The sequence below is a fragment of the Dermochelys coriacea genome, chromosome 3, assembly GCF_009764565.3.
Source record: "Dermochelys coriacea isolate rDerCor1 chromosome 3, rDerCor1.pri.v4, whole genome shotgun sequence".
NCBI classification, from domain to species: Eukaryota; Metazoa; Chordata; order Testudines; family Dermochelyidae; genus Dermochelys; species Dermochelys coriacea.
This window is the reverse complement of record NC_050070.1, coordinates 113,077,537-113,104,914: the sequence shown is the minus strand read 5'-3', so window position 1 is coordinate 113,104,914 and position 27,378 is coordinate 113,077,537. Positions and strand designations below refer to the sequence as shown.

The following is a 27,378-nucleotide window of genomic DNA, read 5'->3' as shown; positions in this document are numbered from 1 at the left end:
CGTCCGTCAATATTTTACGGTTAATTTACATTAATCCTTTTATAGGAATTATCTCCTTAGCTCTATTAACTGAATTTTTTTTTTTTTATCAAAATTTGCCTTAAATTTATATGTCCAGGTTAGGCCATTTTACTTACTTTACCTGTCACATTCAAGTAGTTCAGTTAGAACTATCACCAGCATCACCTAAAATCTAGGTGGAAGTACTTCACTGAAACAGCAGCAGAATACAGTAATAGATTTTTGCATGTACTGGACATGGTGGTGGGCGAGCATTTTTTTGTTTTGTTACACAAATAGGAAGCACATCTTTGAATCCAAATGAGGGAAATATTTCTCTACACCAAAGGATAGGGTAGCCCAAAATCAGGTTTACCACTTCAACAAACTCTATATTTAGGTAACTATTTATATCATAGCACACACTTCTTTAGTAGAATTTGGTTTTAAAATGTGAAGTAGAGTTAGTCTGTTTGTTTTTAAATGTAAAGTAGAATTAATCTACTAGTCATGTCTTGGTCAAATTCCAATTCCATTCTCAATTTGCCCTTCTGAAAAGGAAAATCTTAACTGTGGACAGATTGACAGTCTGATGATGTACATAGAAACTCTGAATACAGTTTGAATGTGTGTCAAAACAAAATTGCCAACTCAAACTTAATTGTCAATTCAGAAAGTAAGTTTAATACTTTATAAAAAGTTTTCCTGATAAAGTTAAAAAAAAAGGATATTTTGTTTTATTATACATTTACATGGGTGATAAAGATGACACACCTCTTGTCTAAGTGTGAGGGGGCAATAAGGAGGTGTTTTCAGTTAATGGCATTCAACTTTTGAACTTGCATACTCCATTGGTCCAACAGAGGCCGTCTACATTTACAGCGCTGCAGCAGAGGTCCTGTAGTGCTTAGTGACGATGTTACCTACGTTGACAGGAGAACTTCTCCGGTTGATGTAGGTACTCCACCTCCCCAAGAGGTGGTAGCTATGTTGACGGGAGAAGCCCTCTCATTGAGATAGCATTATCTACACTGGGTATAACTGTGTCGCTCAAGGGCATGATTTTCTACACCCCGGAGCAACTTAGCTATACCAACATAAGTTTGTAGTGTCATCCAGAGCAGAGTATGAATTTGTTGACATTCTGGGATCTCTAAAAAGCATATCCTTTTTACCCAAGCTTTCAATAAGGGCTTTAGGCTATAGAGGGTATAAATAGGATCAAAGACTTTGGTATTTAGTATTCTTTATAGGCTGTTGTGGTCAGGATTATTCATAATGGCATTAGTTTATTCATAAGATGAATTCATTTTAATATACATGTTCCCACCCAGTCCTTTTAGGCACTTTTTAAATATTCAAATAAAATAAATCTGCAATTTTAAATCCTAATCTGCCTCATCAGACTAGAGCTTCTGAGGGAGAATGAGTAAAATGATAGCTCCCATTGAGAGTCTGATGAAAGTGATGGGAAAGTGAAACAGTGACAGATATTTCTAGACACTTTTGAAAATTCATTTTTAATACTATATATATTCATTATGAGTGCATTCTTAAGTATTTGAAAGAGCAGGGCCCTAATAAGTTATTATTCACTAAACTTTTGAGCTATTAGAGGGAATCACCGCAGTTCTACTTTAAAAATCCAGCTCCAGTATAATGGAAAAGCCAACTTATTTGGAGTGTGGAGCTCCTATTTTGGAAGTCTGCTAGCTTCCAGAAAGTTCTGAGAGCCTGACAAAAATTTTCATCTACCACCCTCACGAGAAAATGGCAGTAAACTCAGTCAAAAATACAGTCAAAAATAGCTTTCCCCAAAAAACAGGATTTTTTTCCCTTTATCAGAGAGAGATTTTACCATGTAAACCTGTATTAAAAACAGAAAAACCTTAGAAGTACCAGGTGGATCTTGTGATTTGCACAGAAATGGAAACTACTTAAACTATTATTGTAGTCACAAGTTGCAAGTGAGTTATATTACAAGTATCTCAGGAGCTCCACACTGCAATCTCTAGCCAAGATCCCTTCTCCTCCCTTGTGAAGAAAATATCTATATATCTATATCTATGATAGCTTTTTTCTTTCCATCATGTTGTATTCATTTTGCCATATATTACACACACACACACACACACACACAGTGATTTGACAAAATGAATAGGAAAAGCACTCATAAAATATACTGTAACATGAGACCATCACTTTCCTCACAGTCTCATAGATAGCATGCATTTCCAATCTAAGAATATCTTTGCCTGTGTGCTGTCTCCCTGAAGCATAACTATTTGAAACTCACACATGCCACTTTACTCATCCTTACTAGACACTAGGTTTATATTTCCAAGTCAGATAAATTGTCCTTGATTTAAACCAGAATTCTGTAATGGTTAGTGAAATCTTAAATGGCAAAATGAATACAACATGATGGAAAGAAAAAAGCTACCATAGACAGTTTCTATATAATTACTTAGTAAGCATTTCTGGCACAACTTAGAACAATGGGTGTCACATTCTGTGCAACTATAATGTTAAAGTATTTGAAAAAACTGTAGTTACCCGAAGTGGGTGACTTGCAGCGATCTTCTGGCACTGTAGTCCCTTCATTAATATCACAAAGACCTGCTGAAAAATACAAAGAACAATTTAAAATAAAAAACAAAATTGCTGTTTACAATCTTTCCTGAACTAGAACTTGTGAATTTTTAGCCTCTATATTACACTAAGCAAGTGTTTCTCCCACTTGACAGAGGGAGTGAGGGGAGAATTTTTTTTTTTTTTTTAAAACAAGTCTTTCACTTAAGAGGCTGACCTCAATTACAGCACTAAAATAGTCTGTTTGACAGAAGAATTACAGTATTACCTCAGAAATATTTAAACTTTTCACTAGATTTTTTTAATCAATTCATCAATATTTAATCAGAAAAATAATATTTGGCAAATATTTAAGAAAGAAGTATAGCCATATATAATCAGAGAACGTTGTTTGTTTAATTAGATATGTGCACTGAACATGTATACTGTCCAAAACAAAAGAGTAAAGTATGACCTAAAATGTTATTTAAGTGAAATAAGAAAATTAATTTATGTTTGTGATAAAATCAGATGAATAGGAGGATTTCAATATTAAGGAATTCTATAAAATACTTTAAGATTAACATGCGACCACTATTGTGTATTTTTAAATAATTTCTAGCTTTCCTTTTTTGGGGTAAAGTTATACTATATTCCTGAAGCCACACTTAGATGATCCTTTACCATCGGTTTTTCAACAGAACTCACTGATTTCATTTAAGAAATGGATTGATGCTATAAGATGGTTATGGTTTATTTTTGGGGAGTGAAATGATTTTTTCCCTGTTAAGGACTTTCATATAACACTCAATATGACACCATCATCATACAAATCACAAGACTGTAGTTACAAGATTCTTTCACTGAAAGAAATGATAACTTTGCATACTTAAAGAATGCAGAATTAGATGCAAAGCAGGAAGTCAAACCATAGGGATCACATATGTTGTATACTGCCAACTGGAGATACAAATGGAGTTTTTGATCCCCCATTTTCTTTATGACTTGATAAATGATGTGTTGAAATTTAAGTATTAGGGGGTAGCCGTGTTAGTCTGCATCCACAAAAACAACAAGGAGTCAGGTGGCACCTTAAAGACTAACAGATTTATTTGGGCATAAGCTTTCATGGGCTAGAACCCACTTCATGTTCTAAGGTACCTCATTCTCAGGCAGCTATAGCCCTTCCCACTCCAGGGCTAGAGTGAGACTCCTTTGAGCTCCTTGCTCACAGCGCTTTTATAGGGCCAGCTGTGGCCTGATTGGGCACAGCCCCAGTTGTGGCTGCTTCCCCCAGTCAGCCTAGCTTTTCCCAGCCACAGCCCTCTCCAGGGCTGCTTTTACTATTTGCTCCCCCTGGCAGCCCTCTCTCCAAAGGCTGTTTTAACACCTTCAGGGCCAGAGTGGAGTGACCACCCCGCTACACCGCTCTTGCTGTAATTTAAGCCCATTGCTTCTTGTCCTATCCTCAGAGGTTAAGAACAATCTTTCTCCCTCCTTCTTGTAACAAAATTTTATGTCCTTGAAAACTATCATCATGTCCCCTTCAGCCTTCTCTTCTCCAGACTAAACAAACCCAGTTTTTTTAATCTTCCCTCACAGGTCATGTTTTCTAGACTTTTAATCGTTTTTGTTGCTCTTCTCTGGACTTTCTCCAATTTGTCCACATCTTTCCTGAAATATGGTGCCCAGAACTGGACTCAATACTCCAGTTGAGGCCTAATCAGCATGGAGTAGAGCGGAAGAATTACTTCTCGTGTCTTGCTTACAATACTCCTGCTAATACATCCCAGAATTATGTTTGCTTTTTTTGCAACAGAGTTACACTGTTGACTCATATTTAACTTGTGATCAATTGTGACACCCAGATCCCTTTCCACAGTACTACTTCCAAGACAGTCATTTCCCATTTTGTATGTGTGCAACTGATTGTCCCTTCCTAAGTGGAGTACTTTGCATTTATCCTTATTGAATTGCATCCTATTTACTTCAGACTATTTTTCCAGTTTGTCCAGATCATTTTGAATTTTAATCCTATCCTCCAAAGCACTTGCAAGCCCTCCCAGCTTGGTATCGTCTGCAAACTTTGCAAGTGTACTCTCTATGCCATTTCTAAATCATTGATGAAGATATTGAACAGAACCGCTCCCCGCTGGACCCCCTTGTTATGCCCTTCCAGCAGGACTGTGAATCGCTGATAACTACTCTCGGGAATGATTTTCCAACTAGTTATGCACCCACCTTATAATAGCTTCATGTAGGTTGTATTTCCCTAGTTTGTTTATGAGAAGATCATGCGAGACAGTATCAAAAGCCTTACTAAAGTCAAGATACATCACATCTACACTTCTCCCCATCCACAAGTCTTGTTACCCTGTCAAAGAAAGCTATCAGGTTGGTTTGACACGATTTGTTCTTGACAAATCCATGCTGACTGTTATTTATCACCTATTATCTTCTAGGTGTTTGCAAATTGATTGCTTAATTATTTGCTCCATTATCTTTCCAGGTACAGAAGTTAAGCTGACTGGTCTGTAATTCCCCGGGTTGTCCTTATTTCCCTTTTTATAGGTGGGCACTACAGAAGCACTATGCGTTTCTACCCCACTACAGTGATGTTAACACTGCCTTTTCAAACTTGGCATCTGGTCTTGCAGCTAGGTCAAGAGCATAGATCTTAACAAAAGTCAGGGGATTACTCTAGGTAGCTTCCTTATAGAGTTCAGACATGGAAATGTTCCAGAAGCAGGCACAGGATGCAGCATTGTCTACTAACAGAGTGACCTTTGAAATTTGGAGGAAAAGGTTTATCAGCCATTTCATAGCAGAATGATATGCACCTATGTGGTCCACTTTGATATTCTCTGGCAGAGGAAAACTTGACCCTTCAAAATACCAAAAACGGCAATAAAGAGATGAGAAGCCAGTCTGAAGAGCTTTGTAATTTAACAAGACCCTTTAAAATGTCCAAATTGTGGAGTGTTTTCCATCCACAAGAGTGAGGTTTAGAGGAGAAAACAGATAAACTGATGGTTCAAATGAAATTCCAAAACCCCTTAAGGGATAAACTTAGGATGAAGTCTCAATACCACCTTATGCCTGTACAATGTTGGGTAAAGGGATATCAACAATAAGAGCCTGGAGTTCACTGAGCCTGCAGCCGATGTGATAGCAACTAAGAGTATCATCCTGAAAATGAGGTCATGTAAGCAGCATTCAGAAAGTGGCTTCAAAAGGGGGCTCCATGAGGTTTGCAAGGACAATATTAAGATTCCAAGAAGGAGGGTTCTTGGATGCATGAGTAAGTATGCAATAACCCTTTCAGGAATCTGGTTACTGTGGGCTGCGAGTAAACTGAACATAACTGAACAAGTGGATGACATACAGAGACTGCTGGTAAGGTGGTGCTTTATGTACCTGAATGAAAAGCCAGGTTTATAGGGATGCAGCCCCAGAAGGAAGTACTGGGAGGGATTGAATACTGGTCACAAGCAGGTTTATGGGACTGCAGCTAGGGAAGGCATGTCCCTGCATTTCCTTTCCTGGCTGCCATCTCGCAAACCTGCCTGTAGAGCTGGGGCCTTTTTTCTCAAAAAATGTTGTCAATAAATGGTATGCTGTTGCCTACATACCATTTGCATTAAAGTCAAGTCAATGGGACAATATTGATTCCTGGCAAAATCTTGTTATTAACTGGGATGTTGTCAATATCCAGGTAGCTATTAAGCGTACTCCACTGTAATATATTGCAAATGTGTTGTCTGTTAAGAACTGCGGCGTGGAATTCTGTAGTACAGGCAGCAATGCTATGCAAGCTAACCTGATCACTTGCAGCTCTGGCACGTTTTGTGAAGGGACATCTTTTTCAGACTATATTCCATGTATCTGAAGGTGATTCAGGTGGGCACCCCAACCTGTTCCAGACACATCCATAATCAGTGTAGTTGTGGGAGGCAGGGGAGAGAAGCCCCTTCTGAATGTTTTTGGGATTAACCACCCACCAACCTGGTCAGTGCTGATACGACCACTGACAGTAATGCTGAGTAGTATGGTGGGACCACAATTCATATTCACCTGATGTTTTGTAGGAGAATGGATGGACTTTAGCCAGGCTTATAATGGATGTGGGTGAAATCTGGCAAGCAGTGTCATCTAAATGCAGGCTGACATATGCTAGACCATACGACATAAGGCCTTTTGACTTTTCACCAACTTTTTAAAATATTCCAAAAAATGTTCATCTTGTTAATTCATTAACTGATACATTTTACATAGTACATCAATGTTCTTTCTACAAAAAACAGACACATATAAAGAAACACCACAGACATAAGGCTGCTAGTTGAGGTAGGGCAGCTATAGCTCCTTCCTTTTATAGCTAGTTTTGTTCCTTCATTTGGTCAGAACATAATGGAAGAGGTTTATGAAAATGCAAGGGATTTCTCTCTTCTGTCAGCAGTTCTCATTCCTATCAACCCTAGAAGAAATAGATTTAACGTACAATAGCAGTATGTTTTGCTGTCACAAGAGCATCATGCTGACTGAACCTAGTTTGCTTAAATGAGATAAAGGCCAGAAATCCTCTTGGATACATACTCAAAGTACACACATCTATGTTGTGATGCCATGATTTTAAAATAAATTTTGAAACTGGTGCTCCCATTGCACAGAATAGCAAGGTATTTTCAGTTTCTCTTCCTGCAGCAATAGCATCAGTAAATTTACATGAATGGTTATTTAACGGAGATGGGTAAGAGGAAGACTACTAAGAAGAACATAAGTCTGTTATGAGGTTATGAGCACACTACTGCAGCTGAAGATGTGCTAGGCATACAAATGCATTTCAAATACTAAATTTTTAGATTTTTTAAAAATATCAAATACCACTTTCCAAATAAACCACTTCCTTTCAAAGCTCAAACAAGACCATGTTAATAGTTTGCATTTTGAAACCAGGTTACACTTGAGTCAGGGATGCTGCAAATAAAAAAAAATTCTGATAATTTCACACAGCTCTACCTTATAAGATATTTTACTTCTTTGATAGTTCTATTTAAACATAAAACCACCAATTGCAAACCACTATTGCTGTGTAATTTTTTGCAAGTAATAAGAGACTAAGTTAAATATAACAATCGCTATAGATTGCACCACAAGTAAAAAATATGGTACACGTATATGATTGAACAAATCATGCCAAAATCAGTTTCTAAAACTAGAGACATAAGGTGGATGAGGTAATATCCTTTACTGCACCAACTTCTGTTAGTGAGAAAAGATATTACACTCATCCACCTTGTGTCTAATATCCTGGGACTGACACAGCTACATCACCACTTTCTAAAACTAGACAGTTATTTAAATGGACTAACAAAAAGTTCATGGTGTGTGAACAGCAAGTTATTTACATCAAAATCAGATGTTCAAAACTATTTTATTGCCATTAAATGACTGATTTATATGAGAGGTGTGAAGTTTTTTCACAGACTCTGAATATAAGCTAGAAAGGCCGCACATGCAGCATACCTTAATGAAGCAATGAAAAAAGGAAAGAGTAGACAACAACATAGTATGTTTGAGACAGAAAAACCTACTGAATAACTTGAATAATCAGGATTATATAATGCTTTTGTCAGGCAGACAAACTGTTAGTAAGTGCAACTAAAGTCTGAAGAAAAAAAATCTAAATATCTGAATTGACACTACAAGTCAAGATTCACACAAGTGAAGATTCTCTTTTCATTATCTTTATGAGCCGTACAGAATATTTCAGCTAATAAGCATGTACACAGATGTGAAAGAAGGTTTCAGTTAATCATGCTGACAAGATGTTACAGTGACAAAGACCAAGAGCAGTAAACAAGTAGTTTCTATCGTTTCCTAGAGCGACTTGTAATCTGACTATATAAAAGCAGTATTTAAGATTACTAACATTTTTTCCTAAGAACCTAAAATATAAAGCCTATCAGACTGCCTGTTTTGATCATATCCCAGGGAGGTGAGGAGGGAAGTTTCTGTTCTTTTAAAATGAAATGTCTATCCATTAAGGAAAATAAAAGAGTAAAAATCTTTGAAATGCTTTATAATACAGTAGGTAATATAAGCAGCAACTGGTGCTTTTTAGTTTTGTGTTCACAGTTCAACTATTGAACTTAATTTTGTAGTTATTTTGATGTTTCTCAAACCAATGATTTACCATCAAGAAATGCCTACCTCAGTTACAGCATTTATACATCTAAAAAAAGAATGGTGCATATGACACTACCTCAAGATAGCAACCTGGAGACCCCATATTCACCACCGTCATATGACAATATATTTTGTACAAAGTATGCCTTGTGAGGTATCATTTAAAAAGTATTGATCTGTTGAACCTTAATATCCTATCAGATTGAATATACTATCACTGAATGTGAAGTTATGAAGTTTTCCTATATGTTGTGAGAAACACCCACAGCTTTCAGTTGCAACAAAGAAGCAACCATCATGGTCCAGACAGGTATTAAAGGCTCATCAAGAAGAATCTACTATCTACTAGAGGCTTCTCAGAGAAGGTGGGGACTGTGTGACCAATAGGGACTGCCTAACCCCCCCCATGTCACGGCAAGGATTTTTCTAGCTGGAAGAAAGTATAAAAAGGGGACAGTAACATCACCACTTGTTTCTCTTTCCCCTCCCCCATCCATCTCAACACCTGTAAGATCCTCTAGAAGACAAGGACTTGAAAACTAGGGAGATTAGTCCCAGGCTGGAAAGGAGTCCAGTCTGCGTATTGAGGAACTGTAAACATCTGTTAGGGTGAGAGACAGCTTGATTAAAATCTTGCTTAGTCTGTTAAAGTTAGAAATAAAAATAGAAACTTAGTGTAAATTCTAAGGTAACCAACTTTGATCTCTATGCCTGTTAATTATAATCACTTAAAATCTGTCTTTCTGTAGTTAATTATCTGTTTTATACTGTATTTTACCTGAAACAGTGTGTTTTTGGTTGAAGTACCTGGGGAATCTCAGCTCAGATTACAAAGGCTGGTGCATGTCAACTTTCCTATGAACCTTGAGCAGTGTAAGACGGTATATTTCTGGGGTTCAAGGCTGGGAGCTGGGGTAACTTGCTGGTGCTTCTCTCTGTAAGATTCATGAATGGCTCAGGGATTATTCATGCAATTTAGCTGGGTGTGTGGCTCTACATACTGATGGCTGAGTGAGGGGTTTTGCTACTTATCACTGGCATAGCTTTGTGAGACACCCTAGGTCGGAGAATTAAGGGGGCACAGCGATCCCACAATTCCAGGTTGTACCCCGGGGATCCTGTCACAGTTTGAAACATTTGAGATAAAAGAAGAAGATGCCTGAATCTTCTCCAGGCTCACTTCATCTGAACTAAAACGATCACTGGATGAAATTTTTCAAATAATTCTTTTTCATTGAAAAGTGGCCATTTTGAGGTAACAATTTTTTTCATGCACACTTTATCATTTATCATTTTCAAAATAACAATTTTTCATTTAAAAAAATCCACCAGGTAACTAAGGTGAACAAAAAATTGTTTTTCAAAATTAGCTGTTTTTATTTCAGAAATGATATGAAGAATTTGAACAAAAGATCACAGCAATTTAAGAAAAACAGAATAGCGATCTCAACTTCTTCCTCCACACCTAATTTTTTGACATGATCTATTTTACAAGTTTGGATTTGCAAATTTAGAATATCCATTTATATTTCATACCCTGAGGTTTCCCCTCTAAGAAGAGCACAATATTCTATAAGGCCAGATAATTATGGACATTCTTAGTGATAAGAAATTTTAAACTAATAGCAGCAGAAGCAAAAGGTAGCCAGTTGTTATGTCCCTTCTATGCTGAGAAAAGTGGTATATGTAAATATGAGAAGATTGGTGGGGAGAGCAGACATGTCAGGGAAATTGCAGGATATTGTCTAGGCATATTTACAAAACTCTGACCATTATAAAGCTATGTTGGTTATTTAATTAAGATCTTTTAAAGTACTCATAGCTTTTGTATTTAATTTATACTTCTATGAATGTGTACAATGCTTGCCTATCTGTTGCTTAAGGTGCTTTTAACACAAATTAAAAAAACACTACTGATCACAATAAAAACAGCAAGTACTTCCCCACCATAAAGCTCAGTCTACAACAAAGCTTAGTCTCGTATCACAAATACAACTTAACAACAAGAGAAAAATGACATCTGTGGTCAGTCAGGGAGGATGGGACAAAAATGCAGGAGGAATCTAGCACAGATCCTCTCAGATACTTCTGATTCAAAATATTGAATTGTGAAGAATCATCATGTATGAGAATGCGAATACAAACCGATGTTCCATTAATTATTCTCAAAGATCAGACATGTAATATTCATACAAAAATATACATTTTGTGTTGCTAATGTGCTTATATTCAAAGTGGTGACTGACAGCACAACTATGAGTTATGGAGAAAGATACCGTTGTTGAAATACAACATCCAGCAATTCTTACCTCCTGATGGTTGCCGAGATTTGCGAGGAGATCGAGGTTCCCTACGATAGGGATCATTAGAGCCATACAATTCAATGGTGCCAAGGTTCAAGAGCACTGTCTTCTGCAGGTAATCAACCATTGCAATACCATTACAATTGCCAAAAACTACTCTGGAAGAAGAATAGTAGGAGGAAAGATTAAAGCTTCAATAAAGTTGCTAATAAGTCAAATGTTGCTATTGTTTTTATTCTTGTATGTAGTACTGTTCTTGACAAAAAATTATAAAAACACTTTTTATTTTAAATTGATCTTTTAAATGAACCTGAAAAGGGATTAAAAAATACTTGTGTGAACTAGTATTTTAAAGTGCAGTTCACTGCTCTAGAAAGTGACTAAAAATAGTACTTCCTCCTCAATAAACCAGCTTCCTGTAGCTATAGAGTTCACTTACTAAAGTGAGAATTTGAATAGTTTTTACTCCTGTTTGTCTCTGCAGAGCCAACATAGCTGTGTGACAATTAACTGGATTTAATTATGACTTGTTCATCAACAACACAATTGCTGATATTTGAGTCTAAAGGAATCTCTAATAATATCCAGATTCTAACTGGGGTTTGTACAGCTGGCATTCAGCAGAACCATCATTTTATTTGCAAAATGAGCAAATTTAAATCAAAGAATTTCTACAACTCATTTTATAAAATCCACTTTTTTACAGTAGATGCTTTTCTTCCACAGTTAAGTTTCATCTCTAGAATTTACATTTCCCTGTATATCTTTTTTTTTGGAAGTTCAATATACATTTATGGTGTTATATAAATAGATATAATTACCTTAGGCCAAATAATTGGGCAAATGTCCTAATGAAAGATTCTCTTAAAGAAGCCTCCCTCCAACTCTTGAGACACTGTCCCCTTCACTATAATGGATGCAAAATGTACTCTCTCTAATGCTGCCAATACAATTCCTTTTGGTCATTTACTTTATTATTTTAGTGACAATAACTATCATTACTATGAGGAAAAGGTCTACTAAAGTTCCTTTTAGAAATCTCTATTTTAATGAACTTATAACTTTCTCTGAGCTAAAACAAGGCAGCTGGACAGGATTCTTTTAAATCTATGACATACAAACTCAGATACAACTCTGTACATTTTAAGATTTTTGGTGCACAAAACAAATCTGAAATTTCCTGTTCATATAACTAAAAACATTTAAACTTTACATACAACTTTCAAGTTCTGTTCAGAGACTCACCACCCTGCACTTAAGCAGGGAGGAGTTTGGCTGGCTGGCCAAGAGAAGGCGGCAATGCTTTCTGGCTGGGGGGAGGAGGGAAGATGTAAAGCGGCTGGAAAGAGGAATGTGGTGTTTGAAAAGTCAGTGGGCCTGGCTCCTCCCTCCTTTTTCTCAGAACAGGCTAGGCAGCACCCACCCGCCCTCCCTAATTAGGTCACAAATATGCTGGGTGTTTAGCTATATCTGCTCTGGATATTACACTAGCCGCCCCACTAAGGGGGTCTGGGAAGGAATTTTTCCCTTACTACCAGATTGGCCTGGTGCAGAGGGGGTTTTTTCGCCTTCCTCGCAACAGGTTCAGGTAGGTTCTGTTCATGCATAGCATGATGGGCGATAGGCCATATGTCGCAACTCTTTATTTAAGCATATAGCGGATGTTCAGTGCAGGTACTCCATAAATTAAGGCACAAAAAAATGAAAAAATGTCTTGCAAAAGGAATTAAGGAGAAGTGCTTGGTAATTGAGCAAGCCGGGGGCAGTTGGGGACTCATACGATTGGTACAGCAGGGAGCCAACCCCCCCATCATTATAATCCACCTTAACCCCCTCCTATGAGGGGGCGTGGTCAGTAAGTTCCTGGCAAGGGAATTGCTGGAGGGATCTGGATAAATAGGGGTGAGCTGTGGAAGCCCCTCCCACCCCAGAATTCGCAAGGTCCTGGTAGTGAATCTGCTGGAGGGACAAATTTTGCATCTGCACTGCATACATTTTATCCAATGGGTTAGTCCCAGACATCTGTCAATAATAAAGTTGCGGCCTGATTAAACTCATATCTAATGTCTCCTGTCATTCTTTCAGCATAGCCAGACACGCATCTTAATGCTTTTGTTTGTGTTTTTTTTTTTTGTTTTTAGGTTTTTTTAAATAAATTCAAATAGATTAGTTTAGGATATTCAGTAACAGTTTATAAATCCAGGTTTATAAACATACTTTAAATGACTGATTATCATGGTTACCATTAAAAAGTCAATACGTGCCAAAAGATACCACCCATTACTATAGAACATAAGAACATAAAGGCCATACTGGGTCAGACCAAAGGTCCATCCAGCCCAGTATCCTGTCTACCAACAGTGGCCAATGCCAGGTGCTCCAGAGGGGGTGAACCTAACAGGTAATGATCTAGTGATCTCTCTCCTGCCATCCATCTCTACCCCCTGACAAACAGAAGCTAGGGACACCAGTCCTTACCCATCGTGGCTGATAGCCATTAATGGACTTAACTTCCATGAATGTATCCAGTTCTCTTTTAAACCCTGTTATAGTCCTAGACTTCACAACCTCCTCAGGCAAGGAGTTCCACAGGTTGACTGTGCGCTGAGTGAAGAACTTCCTTTTATTTGTTTTAAACCTGCTACCCATTAATTTCATTTGGTGGCCCCTAGTTCTTATATAATGGGAACAAGTAAATAACTTTTCCTTATTCACTTTCTCCACACCACTCATGATTTTATATACAAGTATTGCAGCTATTTACTTTAAGAATAGGGGAAAACTGATTGCATCTCCAATATTGCTACATAGTGGGTATAAACAAATGTTGACTTTTTAAATGACAGCCACTCTAGTGAAATTTATTAGAAAACTAGTAAAAAGTACAGAATATACTTACAGGCCATAGGCAGAGTTCACTGCCAAACTGGTTATCTGCTGTGGAGGTTCTCCACTCACCCATACCAGCTGAATAACCAGTTCAATCTGGTAACCTGCAGACTGTTTGAGGGGAGAGCTTTTTATTCTGCAATATAAATACAACGTATAATGTCTTTATATTCATCTCTCCACTTTGATACAATAGGATCTCAGGTTTCAGAGTAGCAGCCGTGTTAGTCTGTATTCTCAAAAAGAAAAGGAGTACTTGTGGCACCTTAGAGACTAACAAATTTATTAGAGCATAAGCTTTCGTGAGCTACAGCTCACTTCATCGGATGCATTTGGTGGAAAAAACAGAGTAGAGATTTATATACACACACACAGAGAACATGAAACAATGGGTTTATCATACACACTGTAAGGAGAGTGATCACTTAAGATAAGCCATCACCAACAGCAGGGGGGGGAAGGAGGAAAACCTTTCATGGTGACAAGCAGGTAGGCTAATTCCAGCAGTTAACAAGAATATCAGAGGAACAGTGGGGGGTGGGGTGGGAGGGAGAAATACCATGGGGAAATAGTTTTACTTTGTGTAATGACTCATCCATTCCCAGTCTCTATTCAAGCCTAAGTTAATTGTATCCAGTTTGCAAATTAATTCCAATTCAGCAGTCTCTCGTTGGAGTCTGTTTTTGAAGCTTTTTTGTTGAAGTATAGCCACTCTTAGGTCTGTGATCGAGTGACCAGAGAGATTGAAGTGTTCTCCAACTGGTTTTTGAATGTTATAATTCTTGACGTCTGATTTGTGTCCATTCATTCTTTTACGTAGAGACTGTCCAGTTTGGCCAATGTACATGGCAGAGGGGCATTGCTGGCACATGATGGCATATATCACATTGGTAGATGCGCAGGTGAAGGAGCCTCTGATAGTGTGGCTGATGTGATTAGGCCCTATGATGGTATCCCCTGAATAGATATGTGGACAGAGTTGGCAACGGGCTTTGTTGCAAGGATAGGTTCCTGGGTTAGTGGTTCTGTTGTGTGGTGTGTGGTTGCTGGTGAGTATTTGCTTCAGATTGGGGGGCTGTCTGTAAGCAAGGACTGGTCTATCTCCCAAGATCTGAGAGAGCGATGGCTCGTCCTTCAGGATAGGTTGTAGATCCTTGATGATGCGTTGGAGGGGTTTTAGTTGGGGGCTGAAGGTGATGGCGAGTGGCGTTCTGTTGTTTTCTTTGTTGGGCCTGTCCTGTAGTAGGTGACTTCTGGGTACTCTTCTGGCTCTGTCAATCTGTTTTTTCACTTCAGCAGGTGGGTACTGTAGTTGTAGGAATGCATGATAGAGATCTTGTAGGTGTTTGTCTCTGTCTGAGGGGTTGGAGCAAATGCGGTTATATCGTAGCGCTTGGCTGTAGACAATGGATCGAGTGGTATGATCTGGATGAAAGCTAGAGGCATGTAGGTAGGAATAGCGGTCAGTAGGTTTCCGATATAGGGTGGTGTTTATGTGACCATCGCTTATTAGCACCGTAGTGTCCAGGAAGTGGATCTCTTGTGTGGACTGGTCCAGGCTGAGGTTGATGGTGGGATGGAAATTGTTGAAATCATGGTGGAATTCCTCAAGAGCTTCTTTTCCATGGGTCCAGATGATGAAGATGTCATCAATGTAGCGCAAGTAGAGTAGGGGCATTAGGGAACGAGAGCTGAGGAAGCGTTGTTCTAAGTCAGCCATAAAAATGTTGGCATACTGTGGGGCCATGCGGGTACCCATCGCAGTGCCGCTGATTTGAAGGTATACATTGTCACCAAATGTGAAATAGTTATGGGAACTTTGTGACTTTGTCCAAGTACCCATAACTATTTCACATTTGGTGACAATGTATACCTTCAAATCAGCGGCACTGCGATGGGTACCCGCATGGCCCCACAGTATGCCAACATTTTTATGGCTGACTTAGAACAACGCTTCCTCAGCTCTCGTTCCCTAATGCCCCTACTCTACTTGCGCTACATTGATGACATCTTCATCATCTGGACCCATGGAAAAGAAGCTCTTGAGGAATTCCACCATGATTTCAACAATTTCCATCCCACCATCAACCTCAGCCTGGACCAGTCCACACAAGAGATCCACTTCCTGGACACTACGGTGCTAATAAGCGATGGTCACATAAACACCACCCTATATCGGAAACCTACTGACCGCTATTCCTACCTACATGCCTCTAGCTTTCATCCAGATCATACCACTCGATCCATTGTCTACAGCCAAGCGCTACGATATAACCGCATTTGCTCCAACCCCTCAGACAGAGACAAACACCTACAAGATCTCTATCATGCATTCCTACAACTACAGTACCCACCTGCTGAAGTGAAAAAACAGATTGACAGAGCCAGAAGAGTACCCAGAAGTCACCTACTACAGGACAGGCCCAACAAAGAAAACAACAGAACGCCACTCGCCATCACCTTCAGCCCCCAACTAAAACCCCTCCAACGCATCATCAAGGATCTACAACCTATCCTGAAGGACGAGCCATCGCTCTCTCAGATCTTGGGAGATAGACCAGTCCTTGCTTACAGACAGCCCCCCAATCTGAAGCAAATACTCACCAGCAACCACACACCACACAACAGAACCACTAACCCAGGAACCTATCCTTGCAACAAAGCCCGTTGCCAACTCTGTCCACATATCTATTCAGGGGATACCATCATAGGGCCTAATCACATCAGCCACACTATCAGAGGCTCGTTCACCTGCGCATCTACCAATGTGATATATGCCATCATGTGCCAGCAATGCCCCTCTGCCATGTACATTGGCCAAACTGGACAGTCTCTACGTAAAAGAATGAATGGACACAAATCAGACGTCAAGAATTATAACATTCAAAAACCAGTTGGAGAACACTTCAATCTCTCTGGTCACTCGATCACAGACCTAAGAGTGGCTATACTTCAACAAAAAAGCTTCAAAAACAGACTCCAACGAGAGACTGCTGAATTGGAATTAATTTGCAAACTGGATACAATTAACTTAGGCTTGAATAGAGACTGGGAATGGATGAGTCATTACACAAAGTAAAACTATTTCCCCATGGTATTTCTCCCTCCCACCCCACCCCCCACTGTTCCTCTGATATTCTTGTTAACTGCTGGAATTAGCCTACCTGCTTGTCACCATGAAAGGTTTTCCTCCTTCCCCCCCCTGCTGTTGGTGATGGCTTATCTTAAGTGATCACTCTCCTTACAGTGTGTATGATAAACCCATTGTTTCATGTTCTCTGTGTGTGTGTATATAAATCTCTACTCTGTTTTTTCCACCAAATGCATCCGATGAAGTGAGCTGTAGCTCACGAAAGCTTATGCTCTAATAAATTTGTTAGTCTCTAAGGTGCCACAAGTACTCCTTTTCTTTAATAGGATCTCATTAACTTGTACAAGGCAGGGAAACTGAGAAGTACTGAATTTTGCAATCTACCAAAAGAATACACAATATAAATAAATAAGAATAATGCACCAAAAGTGTTCATTTCACCTTAATTCCCATTATTTTTGATACTTAGATTTACTACTTAAAACAACCTGAATAATGATTCTAAACTCTGAGGGACAGGAAAGTGCAGGACAAGGGTAAACAGCACTAGTATCATATGGTGGCTTTAGTAGAGAAATCATGTCACAGATTCTGTGTTTCTAAGAGGGGAGAATTAGGAATTGAAGCTTTAATGGAAGAAGTTTATATTCAGGAGGGATTTGAATATGATGTGTAAGTATGACTGACTGAGGTAGGCAGGGGCTTTCAGGCAAAGGTTGCTGATATGACAGAAGGCCACACGAGTGCAAGGTGAGAAAGTAGATTTTTAGAGAGATAGCTTGCAAATTTAGAGAATTGGTAGCACCAGAAGTTTTGAATACCCTCCCATTCAAGGGTCCCCCACTTCTGGCTCTGTGTGTGCCCTCCACTCTCTTTTCTCCTCCACTTTAGGGTTCCTCAATCCCCCTTCCAGGAGTTCTATGCATACCCCTTCTCATATACCAGGATCCCCGAATATCCCACCCCCAATATCAGGGTCTCCCATTCTCGCCCCATGACAAAGGCTCTATGTGCATCCCTCTTTCCCCATACCTGGGGTCTCCAATCTTCCCCACACCAGGGTTGTGTGTGTGCCTCCTTTCCTCACACCTCCCATTTAAGGCTCTTCCAGTCTTCCTCCTATGGCAGGACCTCTCTGCTTGCTCCTCTTTCCCCATTCCAGGGTCCCTATTCTCCCTCCCATGCAAGAGGCTATGTGTATGTCCCCAAGCCTCCTTTGCACCACCTCCAACTCCCCATTACTACTTATCTTCTTTCAGTTAGAGACAGGCAAGCAACAAGTTAAACTTAATTGGGAGGATAGTCAGAGATGAGATAGACTATTGTTCTGCTGGAAGGCATTAATGAGTGCCATCAACCAGTTGCTTGATTTACAGACAATTGCAGAGGTGCTTGAAGTTGTGGCTGGGGCAAGGGACAGGTGCTCCACATGCCCCTCCATGTCTCCCTTTTCAGTTTTCCAATTTTCTCCAAGATCAAAAGAGTTCACTGTTGCCAAGAACATTCCCTGAAATTATGGAATGAATTGGATGCTGTGTTCAGAAGTTATGGTATTACATACAGAGAGCAGGTTTCAGAGTAGCAGTCTTATTAGTCTGTATTCTCAAAAAGAAAAAGGAGTACTTGTGGCACCTTAGAGACTAAACACATTTATTTGAGCATAAGCTTTTGTGAGCTACAGCATCTGATGAAGTGAGCTGTAGCTCACGAAAGCTTATGCTCAAATAAATGTGTTAGTCTCTAAGGTGCCACAAGTACTCCTTTTTTTTGCGAATACAGAGAGCAGAAATGCTGCTGAGTTGAGTGCAAGACCTTCGTATTCACACCTCAACCAAAAATACAATAGGAATATTTTATTATGTAAGTTAGTGCTTTATATTCTACAATACAATATATTGGTAGGACATGAAAGAGCTCCCACACATAGAAAACAAGTGTGTCCACAGAATCAGTTTTTAGGCTGTGGATTTAACCCAGTATCGCAAACTAAGATGGCGTGTTTACTTTTACAACTTAGCAGCTAAAGCACATGCCAATCTAAATATTAAATCTGCAAGTGAGGATTTTTAATTGGTATTGTTCTCAGGTTAAATATGGTGATCTAAAGGCATAACAACACTGCCTTTAACAGGGTACAAATTGGGAACCCTCACTCCACTTCTGATTCCTCAAGTGAAGAGTAGTTGGTATTAGAGAGACAAAGTGGGTGAGGCAATATCTTTTATTGGACCAACTTCTGTAAGTGACAGAGACAAGCTTGTGAGCTTACACAGAGCTCCTCTTCAGGTCTGGGAAATATACTCAGAATGTCACAACTAAATACAAGGTGGAACAGATAAGCATAAGTAGTTAACATGTTTCAAAGGACAATTCAAGGTGAAGTGTAGAAAAGTTGTTCTCTCTTGCCATAAAGAGCAGGACAAGAGGCAATGGGTTCAAGCTACAGCATAGCATATTTCGATTAAATCTCAGAAAAATTTTCCTAACTGTAAGAACAGTAGGACAATGGAACAGACTGTCTGGGGAGGTTGTGGAAACTAATTCACTGGAGGTTTTCAAAAGGAGGCTGGATCGCCATCTGTTTTGCATGGTTTAGCCACAACAAATCCTGCATTTTGGCAGGGGGTTAGACTAGATGACCCTTGCCGTCCCTTCTAACCCTATAATTTTAAGTGGGCAGTTAACACCTCTCAAGTCATGGCAGTGAAAATGAGGGGGGGAAAAAGGCAACTGAGGGGGAGAGTTGTAGATTTTTGTAATGAGCCATAAATCCATGTCTTTTACCAAGTCCATGATCTTTCATATCATGCAAAGTTATGAATTTAAGTTCCAGGCTCATCTTTTGAAGATGTCGTGCAGATTTCCTTAGAGAACAATTGAAGTTTTTGTGCAGATTTCCTTTGAGGATGAGGACTGAGAGGTCAGATATAGAGCGATTGCCATGTGAAAAGTGTTCACCCAGAAGTGATATGGTGTTTGTGTCTTATTTTTGTGTGTGAGTTCAATCAAGAGCATAGTAATTGTCTGGTTTCAGTCCCATGTTTGTTCTTGGGGCATGCAGTGCACTAGATGAGGAACATCACATGTTATGCTAGGCATGGGTAGGAACAATGGATCTTGAAAGGTGTCTTGTCAGGAGTATGATCATCTAGCTGCGGAGATATGACTGCATCTGTTGTTCCGGCAGGATCAAATGCTGCTTTAAGTTCATATGTGGGTGAAACCAGACAATCACTATGGTCTCAAATGAACTCTCATAAAAAATCATGTTTGCTACTGTATTTATAATTAATCGATGGAACAGATGATACATCTATGATCACTTCTAATATCAGAAAACAGATCTGAAAAGATCCATTAGAACACGTCATCTATTCCATCCTTCAGACCAATGTTTCCCAAAGTTTGTGTCACAACACCTAGCGGGGCTTGAAGAGCATGTGGTGCGTGCGCGCGTTAGTGTGTGCAAAAAAAAGAGGTCTCAGTTGTTCTCCAGTCTCGGAGACTTATTTGTATCCAGTTTAAACTAATTAGTATGGTTGCAAATAAAACTTTAAAAACCATGAAGCAAGTGTAACCAATGTAGACATGTCTCCCTGAGGCTGCAGAGAGCCTTAGATAACAATTCTGTGGTGTGAACAGCCCCATTCATTTCAATGGATGTGAAATCAGATACCATGATACCGGTGTCAACACTTAACTACTTTCTAATCAAAACATTTTAGAAAAGAGAGCACGTATATTATGATTTATATCAGCATTTCCCTAAGTGTGGAGCATAGCCACTGAGGGGGCATTAAAGACTAACTGGGAACGGGGTATGTAAAATTACTATAGGTACTCTTAAACAACAGATGGCAGAGTTTCTGTACGTGTGCATATGTGCGAGGAGGGTGGGGTATTCTTGTGCTCTTGATAGGTTTCAGATTCCTGAAATGGGGCTCAACTTTCTCAAGTTTGCAAAATGTTGCCTTAGTCAGTATAGGATTGTCCAAAGGCTATAATAGATTTTGTATCGTAATATGAACGCACACAAGCACTTATGTCAGTATAGTCTTGTCAAGTTTATGATCAATGAAAAGATACAATATTATAAACAAAATAAAATAAAATTTCCATGTTCTTACACTTACTTTAAACATGGGACATTATCACGGAGCCCATCAGATGAGCTGCTGCTCGTAGATGGATGTGACTGGGGGGCAATGGACTGAGGATTGGAACCTGTGCCTGGAGTTGGCAACGGTGGCACTTGCTCACCCTCTGGAGATTCTATGTCATTTATTTCATACAACAGCCGTACTTCAAGCATCTGTAAATTAAACCAAAGCAAAAGCAACAATAAAATACACTATCTTTCTTCTCGACGAAAACCACTCTCCTTTGATTCCCACATTTGCCTCTTGAAAGCCACAGAAATGTATATGTGAATTAAGTAAAGTGCTAATAAAAACTCAAATGGACAATCAGTACGTCAGGTCTGCTTTTGTATAGAAAAGCAGTTTAAAAATATCATCACTTTTTGCAGCTCTTTGCTGAACAAAAATTAAATACTACATACATAAGGGCCAAGGCTCAGATTTTTAAAGATATTTAGGTGTTGCTGTACTTTCAGTGTCATAATGCCTAACTGATTTGCCTAAATCTCATTTTCAGAAGGGATTTAGGTACTTGGAAGGCAAAATCCCTTAACAGTCGATGGGATTTTGACTCTTAAGTGCCTAAATCCCTTATGAAACAGATTTAGGCTCCTGAATCAGCTATGCATTGTGACACTGAACTTGCAGCAACACCTAAATACCTTTAAAAATCAGGGCCTATGAATGGTGGAGGTTAAGAGTGGAATAAAAGAGGTCTTTGAATGGTGAGTGTCATTTATGGTGCAAAGGCTTTCCCAAAGAGAAAAGCCTTACAACATTTCCTGAAGACAGTCAGACTTTGGATTTATCAGATCTCTCTGGAAGACTGTTCTATTGCCAGATCCCCTAGAGACTCTGTCTCCTGCTCTCACCCAAAGCAGTGGTTCACGATTGAAATTTGACCGTTGATTCAGCTTGGATTTGATCCATCAATTGCTTTTTAAATTAGAACCAAAACCTTTAACTGGTATAGGAACCTGACTAGGAACCAGTAGAGGAACTTAAGCACATGCTTAAGTGCCAATGAAGTTAAAAAGTTAAGCAGGGGCTTTAGTGGTTTGCTGAATTGGGCCTATTAAAAACACACATCCAACTCCTATAGAAAGATATAACTAGGGTAATAAAACTTGTATTCAATTTTTTTTTTTTTTGCAAGAAGCTGCTCCTAGTTTTGAACATCTCCTACGTATGAAAATTTAACCAACAGGATGAATCATGATAAAAATCCAAATTATCAATATATTTCTATTACAGCCAAAATCCATACAAATAAAAAAAGTGATAGTATTACCGGAATGACTTCTGTTGTCACTTCCTGTTTGCTGAACCTGTAAATAATGACATGTGCAGAAACTCCTGCTATGCACAGCATCCTACTTTCTGGACACCATGAGATGATCTGAATGGCATATGGATCTTCATCTACTATATCTGTGTTTGGCCGGTCATCCTTATTTCGTGATTTTTCAAATACTTTAGCTGTTTTAAGCTTGTAAAGTACTTGCAGTGTTACTAGGAATAAATAAGAATATACAACAAAGTTAGTTTTCAATTTAAACAGATATCTTTCTCTAATTCATTTCTCCTTTTTGTCGCCTTTTTCCCTTTACAAAGGTTACCAAAAACAATTTTCAGCAAGAGGGAAGCATAGAAGCAGGGTTACACAGTGTTAACATTCTCAGTTCTTTCATGAAAATATATCCACATTTAGACATTTAAAAATGAAAAAGCCCTTAGAACTTCATTAATCTAGGCTAAAATCAGTTAATTTTTCCTAGAAAGAAATCAGGTGAAGATGGAAGAGTTACAAAACAGGATATCCATGCAGCAAGAAATGTAGTACTCCTACAACATATAAAGGATAAACTTCTCCCTTTTGAGCTGTGCTTGAATACCAGTGACACAACATGACCCTAAATATGTGTATGTACTTATTTGCATACTAGTGTCAACAATGCTCTTCTAATTCAAAACTGTTTCAGAAATAGTTTACTCTTTAAGCTTAGGACCACTGAATTATTTGGGTGCATTTATGGATGCAATTAATTATTTTCTGTGCTTTGCTAGCAAGAATTGTGGGAAACAACTATTTCTAGCTGCTTTTATCATGAACTTATATTTTATAAATATACACTTGTTATTTTTTGCATTAGAAAGAACAAAATATAGATCAGGGGTCGGCAACCTGCAGTATGTGTGCCAAAGGCAGCAAGCAAGCTGATTTTTAGTGGCACTCTGCTGCCAGCCAGGGTCCTGGCTGCCGGCCCCGCTCAGCCCGCTGCCAGCCTGGATGGAAGGAAGCCCAGGCTGGCAGTGACTGAGCGGGGCTGGTGGCCGGAACCCCAGACTGGCAGCGGGCTGAGCAGCTTAGTGCGCTGCCGGTCTGAGGTTTTGTCTTCCGCCCACATTGCTGGTCTGGGGTTATGTCCGCCAGCCCCTGCCAGCTGGGGTCCCTTCTGCCAGCCCCACTCAGCCTGCTGCTGGCCCAGGTTTCCGTCCATCCAGGCCAGCAGCAGGATGAGCGGGGCTGGCGTCTGGGACCCCAGACTTGCCGCGCGGGCGGTAGACAGAACCCCAGACTGGCAGCAGGCTGAGCCACTCATCCCACTGCCGGTCTGGGGTTCCATCTGCTGCCTACGCTGCCGGTCTGGGGTTCCATCTGCCAGATCCTGCCAGCCGGGGCCCCAGACGTTGGCACTGCTCAGCCCACTGCCAGTCTGGGATTCCGTTGGGGGCCCTGTAAATGTAAAATTTATTATTGGCATGCAAAACCTTAAATTAATGAAGACTTGGCACACCACTTCTCAAAGGTTGTCGACCCCTGACATAGACAGAGGTGCCTCACTAAAATTCCACTGGTTTTCCTGCCCTTCTCCTCTCTCCTTTCTCATATCTATGTGCCAATAGAGGAGAACTCCAGGAAAATAAGACAAAGGTTTTAAGAATGTCAAAATTCCCATTTCTTGTTCCAGCCTGTTCTAATAATTAGTTTTCTTTTGGGGAGTAAAAATCAATCAAACACTAAATTATTAAAAAAAAAATTAATAAACCCAAGTTAAGTGTATTACAATTCAAAGATTAACATAAGGCACTGACAGTGTGTGAAGCAGATAACATGAGGACAACTTGCCAGCTATTATACTACAGAAACATGCAAGTTTAGAGAACTCTTTGGCTCTCTGAGTAAGTTAGGATAATTATTTAAAATACTTACTTGCAGAGGCATCCCAAAACTTGATTGACCCATCAGCATGCCTATGAAATAAAAAAAAAATTAAAAATTAAAAAAAACATGTTCTTGGAAAAAATAAGGGGGTTAGCAATGAGTAGGGAAGATTTAGACTAGATTTCGTTAATGATTTAGCATAAACCACAGAGCTAATATTCTGATTAGCATTATGCCTCTGTTGCACTACCAGTAGCTATGATGGCAAAGAAGTGCTTAGTAATTTCAGGTGCCTCAATTTCTGGTACACAGCTTGAGACATTTTAAGAGTTCTGAATTTTTCTAAGAGAGTTGTGTGCCCAAATCAATTCAAGTTCAATAGGGATTAGGCACAGGCATCTAATTTGTTTAGACCTCTCTGAAAATGTCAATCACAGACTAATAGGGAGACAAGATGGATGAAGTACCTTTTACTGAACCAAGCTCGAAAGTTTGTCTTTTTCAGCAACAGGAAGTTGATCCAATAAAACATATTACCTCACCCACCTTGTCTCTCTAATGTGCTGGGACCCGCATGTTCTACAGAAGCATTGCATAAAGTCAGACTAAGATCTTCTAAGCAGGGACAGCATCCTTCTGAATTTCTGTGCAATGCCTAGCTCAATGGATTCCTAATTCTGATTGGTGCGTTTGGGTGCTAAAGAAATATACAATAATAAAATGTTTTGTTCTGCTCACATTCTTCCAGTGCTGTCCTGCCTGGTCTTTCAGAACCCCTTTTGACTGTTTTTCCTGCTACTCCTTTAGAGTGGAGTTGTTGGAACTTATTCTCATTTAAAAGAAAAAAACTGACAGGTGGGTAATCCTTTGATTACTGAACTCAACAGCTATCTAAACATGAACATATATTTAAAAGCAGTGTTTCAAGAAAGCCTATGATGTCAATTAAAATAGTTTAAATATTATCAAAGAGCTATAAATAGCAAAGGAAAATATATCTAAGAATTAGTGACAACAAGCAAATGCAATATATTTGAGGGTGGCAGCTTATTCTAGTGGATACACCTCCTGACTGGAATTATAATATTATAGTTATAATTATAACAATAGTTATGCACTGGATCAGGTAAGCTAGGGAGGTTGTGGAATCTCTGTTGGAGGTTTTTAAGATCAAATTAGACAAACACTTCTCAGGGATGGTCTATGTATGCTTGATCCTGCTTTAGCGCGAGGGGATTGACTAGACGACATGTGGCATCTTCCACCCTACAATTCAATGATTCTGTTATTGTAACAATGATGGGTACTACAGACAAGAAAGTACAATGAAGGAATCCAGGAAGAAAAAGTGTATTTATTTTGCAAAGAGCATAAATAACTGTTGTTTCTAGATATATTATGTAATATGCAACAACATATCAGGTATTTTAGTAATTGGCTACAAATTATCTGACAAGATGAGAATCTCCCACAAAAGCAAGTTGGTAACAATGACTCTGCTCCCATCCTGCTTTTGCATGAGGCTATGGTTCTCTTTTCAACATATAGTTGGCTTCACTTTGTTTTAACTCCAAACATTTTGATAGAGTTGCACAGACAGAATATCACCCCCCAGTGTACGTAATAGATACATATTAACCATATTTTTTCACTGTGTTATTCAAAAGCTATTACTTGTAGGGGTTTTTTTTTTTTTTTTTTTTTTTTTTTTTTTTTAAGGTAATGAGTTTTCTGTACATTCCATTAATTATTCACCCCCCCCATACAAATTATTTTGTTTTCTACAGGTTACGTGAATATGAACTATAAAAATGCACTCTACTTATTTTGAGTAAGTTAGTATACTATCTTATCACTTACCCTGTAATAATTATCTCTGGGTAGCTCTGAGTGACCAAACCCCAGTTGCCTCCACTGATAGGCCATTCCTATAAGATTAATAATAACAGATTGAAATAAATGACACTTTACACTGGCATTATCAAATAAGCATATGCACACTATACGTACCTTTTTACTGTAACCTTGACGTTTCTGTCGAGCCCCAACTGAATAAAGTGCAGGAATGAGGTCCACAGGACAATCAGCAAAATATTCACAACAGGTAACAGGAGATTCATGTATATTCAAAGGATAGGGATTCTCAAATATAGGATACCTTTATTGGAGAAAAGAGAAAAATTGTTAATCCAACGAAAGAAAAATGGCCAATTTGACCCAGAATATACATGAAGCACTGAAGCCTGTCAATTTACTTAAAAAAATATTTGTATAACTTTACTATCTGCCAAGTAAGTTAAAGAAATAGTGCAGACTGGATTGTCCGCTTCTTAGGGCAGGAACGATGCCTTCTTGTCTGTCTGAAAAATATTTAGCACACACTGGGTAGCATTATGCATAAACAACAAATAATAAATATGCCTACAGAGTAAAACAATTAAATGCAGCTATTGCACTCTGCAAAGGTTGCTTGCTCAGCTGATGAAGACGTTGAAAAGGTATTTACTATCCTTGTAATGTAAGTTTTTTAAATCGTCACTGTAGAGACTACTTCTTAATGGTTCTGTAGCAGCAGAAATGAAAAAGTAAGTTACTGAGCTCTAGTTCTTGTGCTCTGCAGATAAAAGCTGATTTCTGACTCTTGAGTCTATGCTTCTAGGAGGTAGGTCTGAAGCCTCAACTTCCTTTTTTAAAATCTTGCTCTCTTTTCAGTCAGGTATCTTAAACTGCCTCACTCAACCTTCATTACCTAGCAGGTTTTGCCCAATTTCTCTAAATAAATAGACACACACAAATCAATTCCCCTAAATAAAGAAAATTATTTCAACATGTGGACTAAGGATGCTGACTTTAAGATTAGGGTTGCCAGGTGACCTGGTGGCTCCAGTCAGCACTGCTGACAGAGCCATTAAAAGTCTGGTTGGTGGCATAGCGGGCTAAGGCAGGCTCCCTGTCTGCCATGGCTCAGCGTGGCTCCCGGAAACTGCGGCATGTCCCCCCTCCAGCTCCTAGCGTAGGGGCAGCCAGGGA

General features: G+C 39.1%; 1 protein-coding gene across 13 annotated transcripts in view; it reads right to left on the bottom strand.

The window, feature by feature from the left end:
• Positions 1–27,378, bottom strand: part of STXBP5 (syntaxin binding protein 5) — a 180,108-nt gene that overhangs the window by 40,763 nt on the left and 111,967 nt on the right. For 10 of the 13 annotated variants that reach the window (XR_006280024.1, XM_043511154.1, XM_038393750.2 and 7 more), the window contains 8 exons: positions 26,359–26,506; positions 26,209–26,276; positions 24,397–24,437; positions 22,474–22,694; positions 21,177–21,355; positions 13,963–14,088; positions 11,070–11,221; positions 2,557–2,622 (listed from right to left, as the gene is read on the bottom strand). Coding sequence is in view for 12 of the 13 variants with exons in the window: in XM_043511154.1 (XP_043367089.1) it covers positions 2,557–2,622; positions 11,070–11,221; positions 13,963–14,088; positions 21,177–21,355; positions 22,474–22,694; positions 24,397–24,437; positions 26,209–26,276; positions 26,359–26,506 (1,001 nt within the window). In the remaining variant the exon portion in view is untranslated. The remainder of the gene's footprint in view (positions 1–2,556; positions 2,623–11,069; positions 11,222–13,962; positions 14,089–21,176; positions 21,356–22,473; positions 22,695–24,396; positions 24,438–26,208; positions 26,277–26,358; positions 26,507–27,378) is intronic. The other 3 variants (XM_043511155.1, XM_043511158.1, XM_038393756.2) reach the window with 1 other exon arrangement.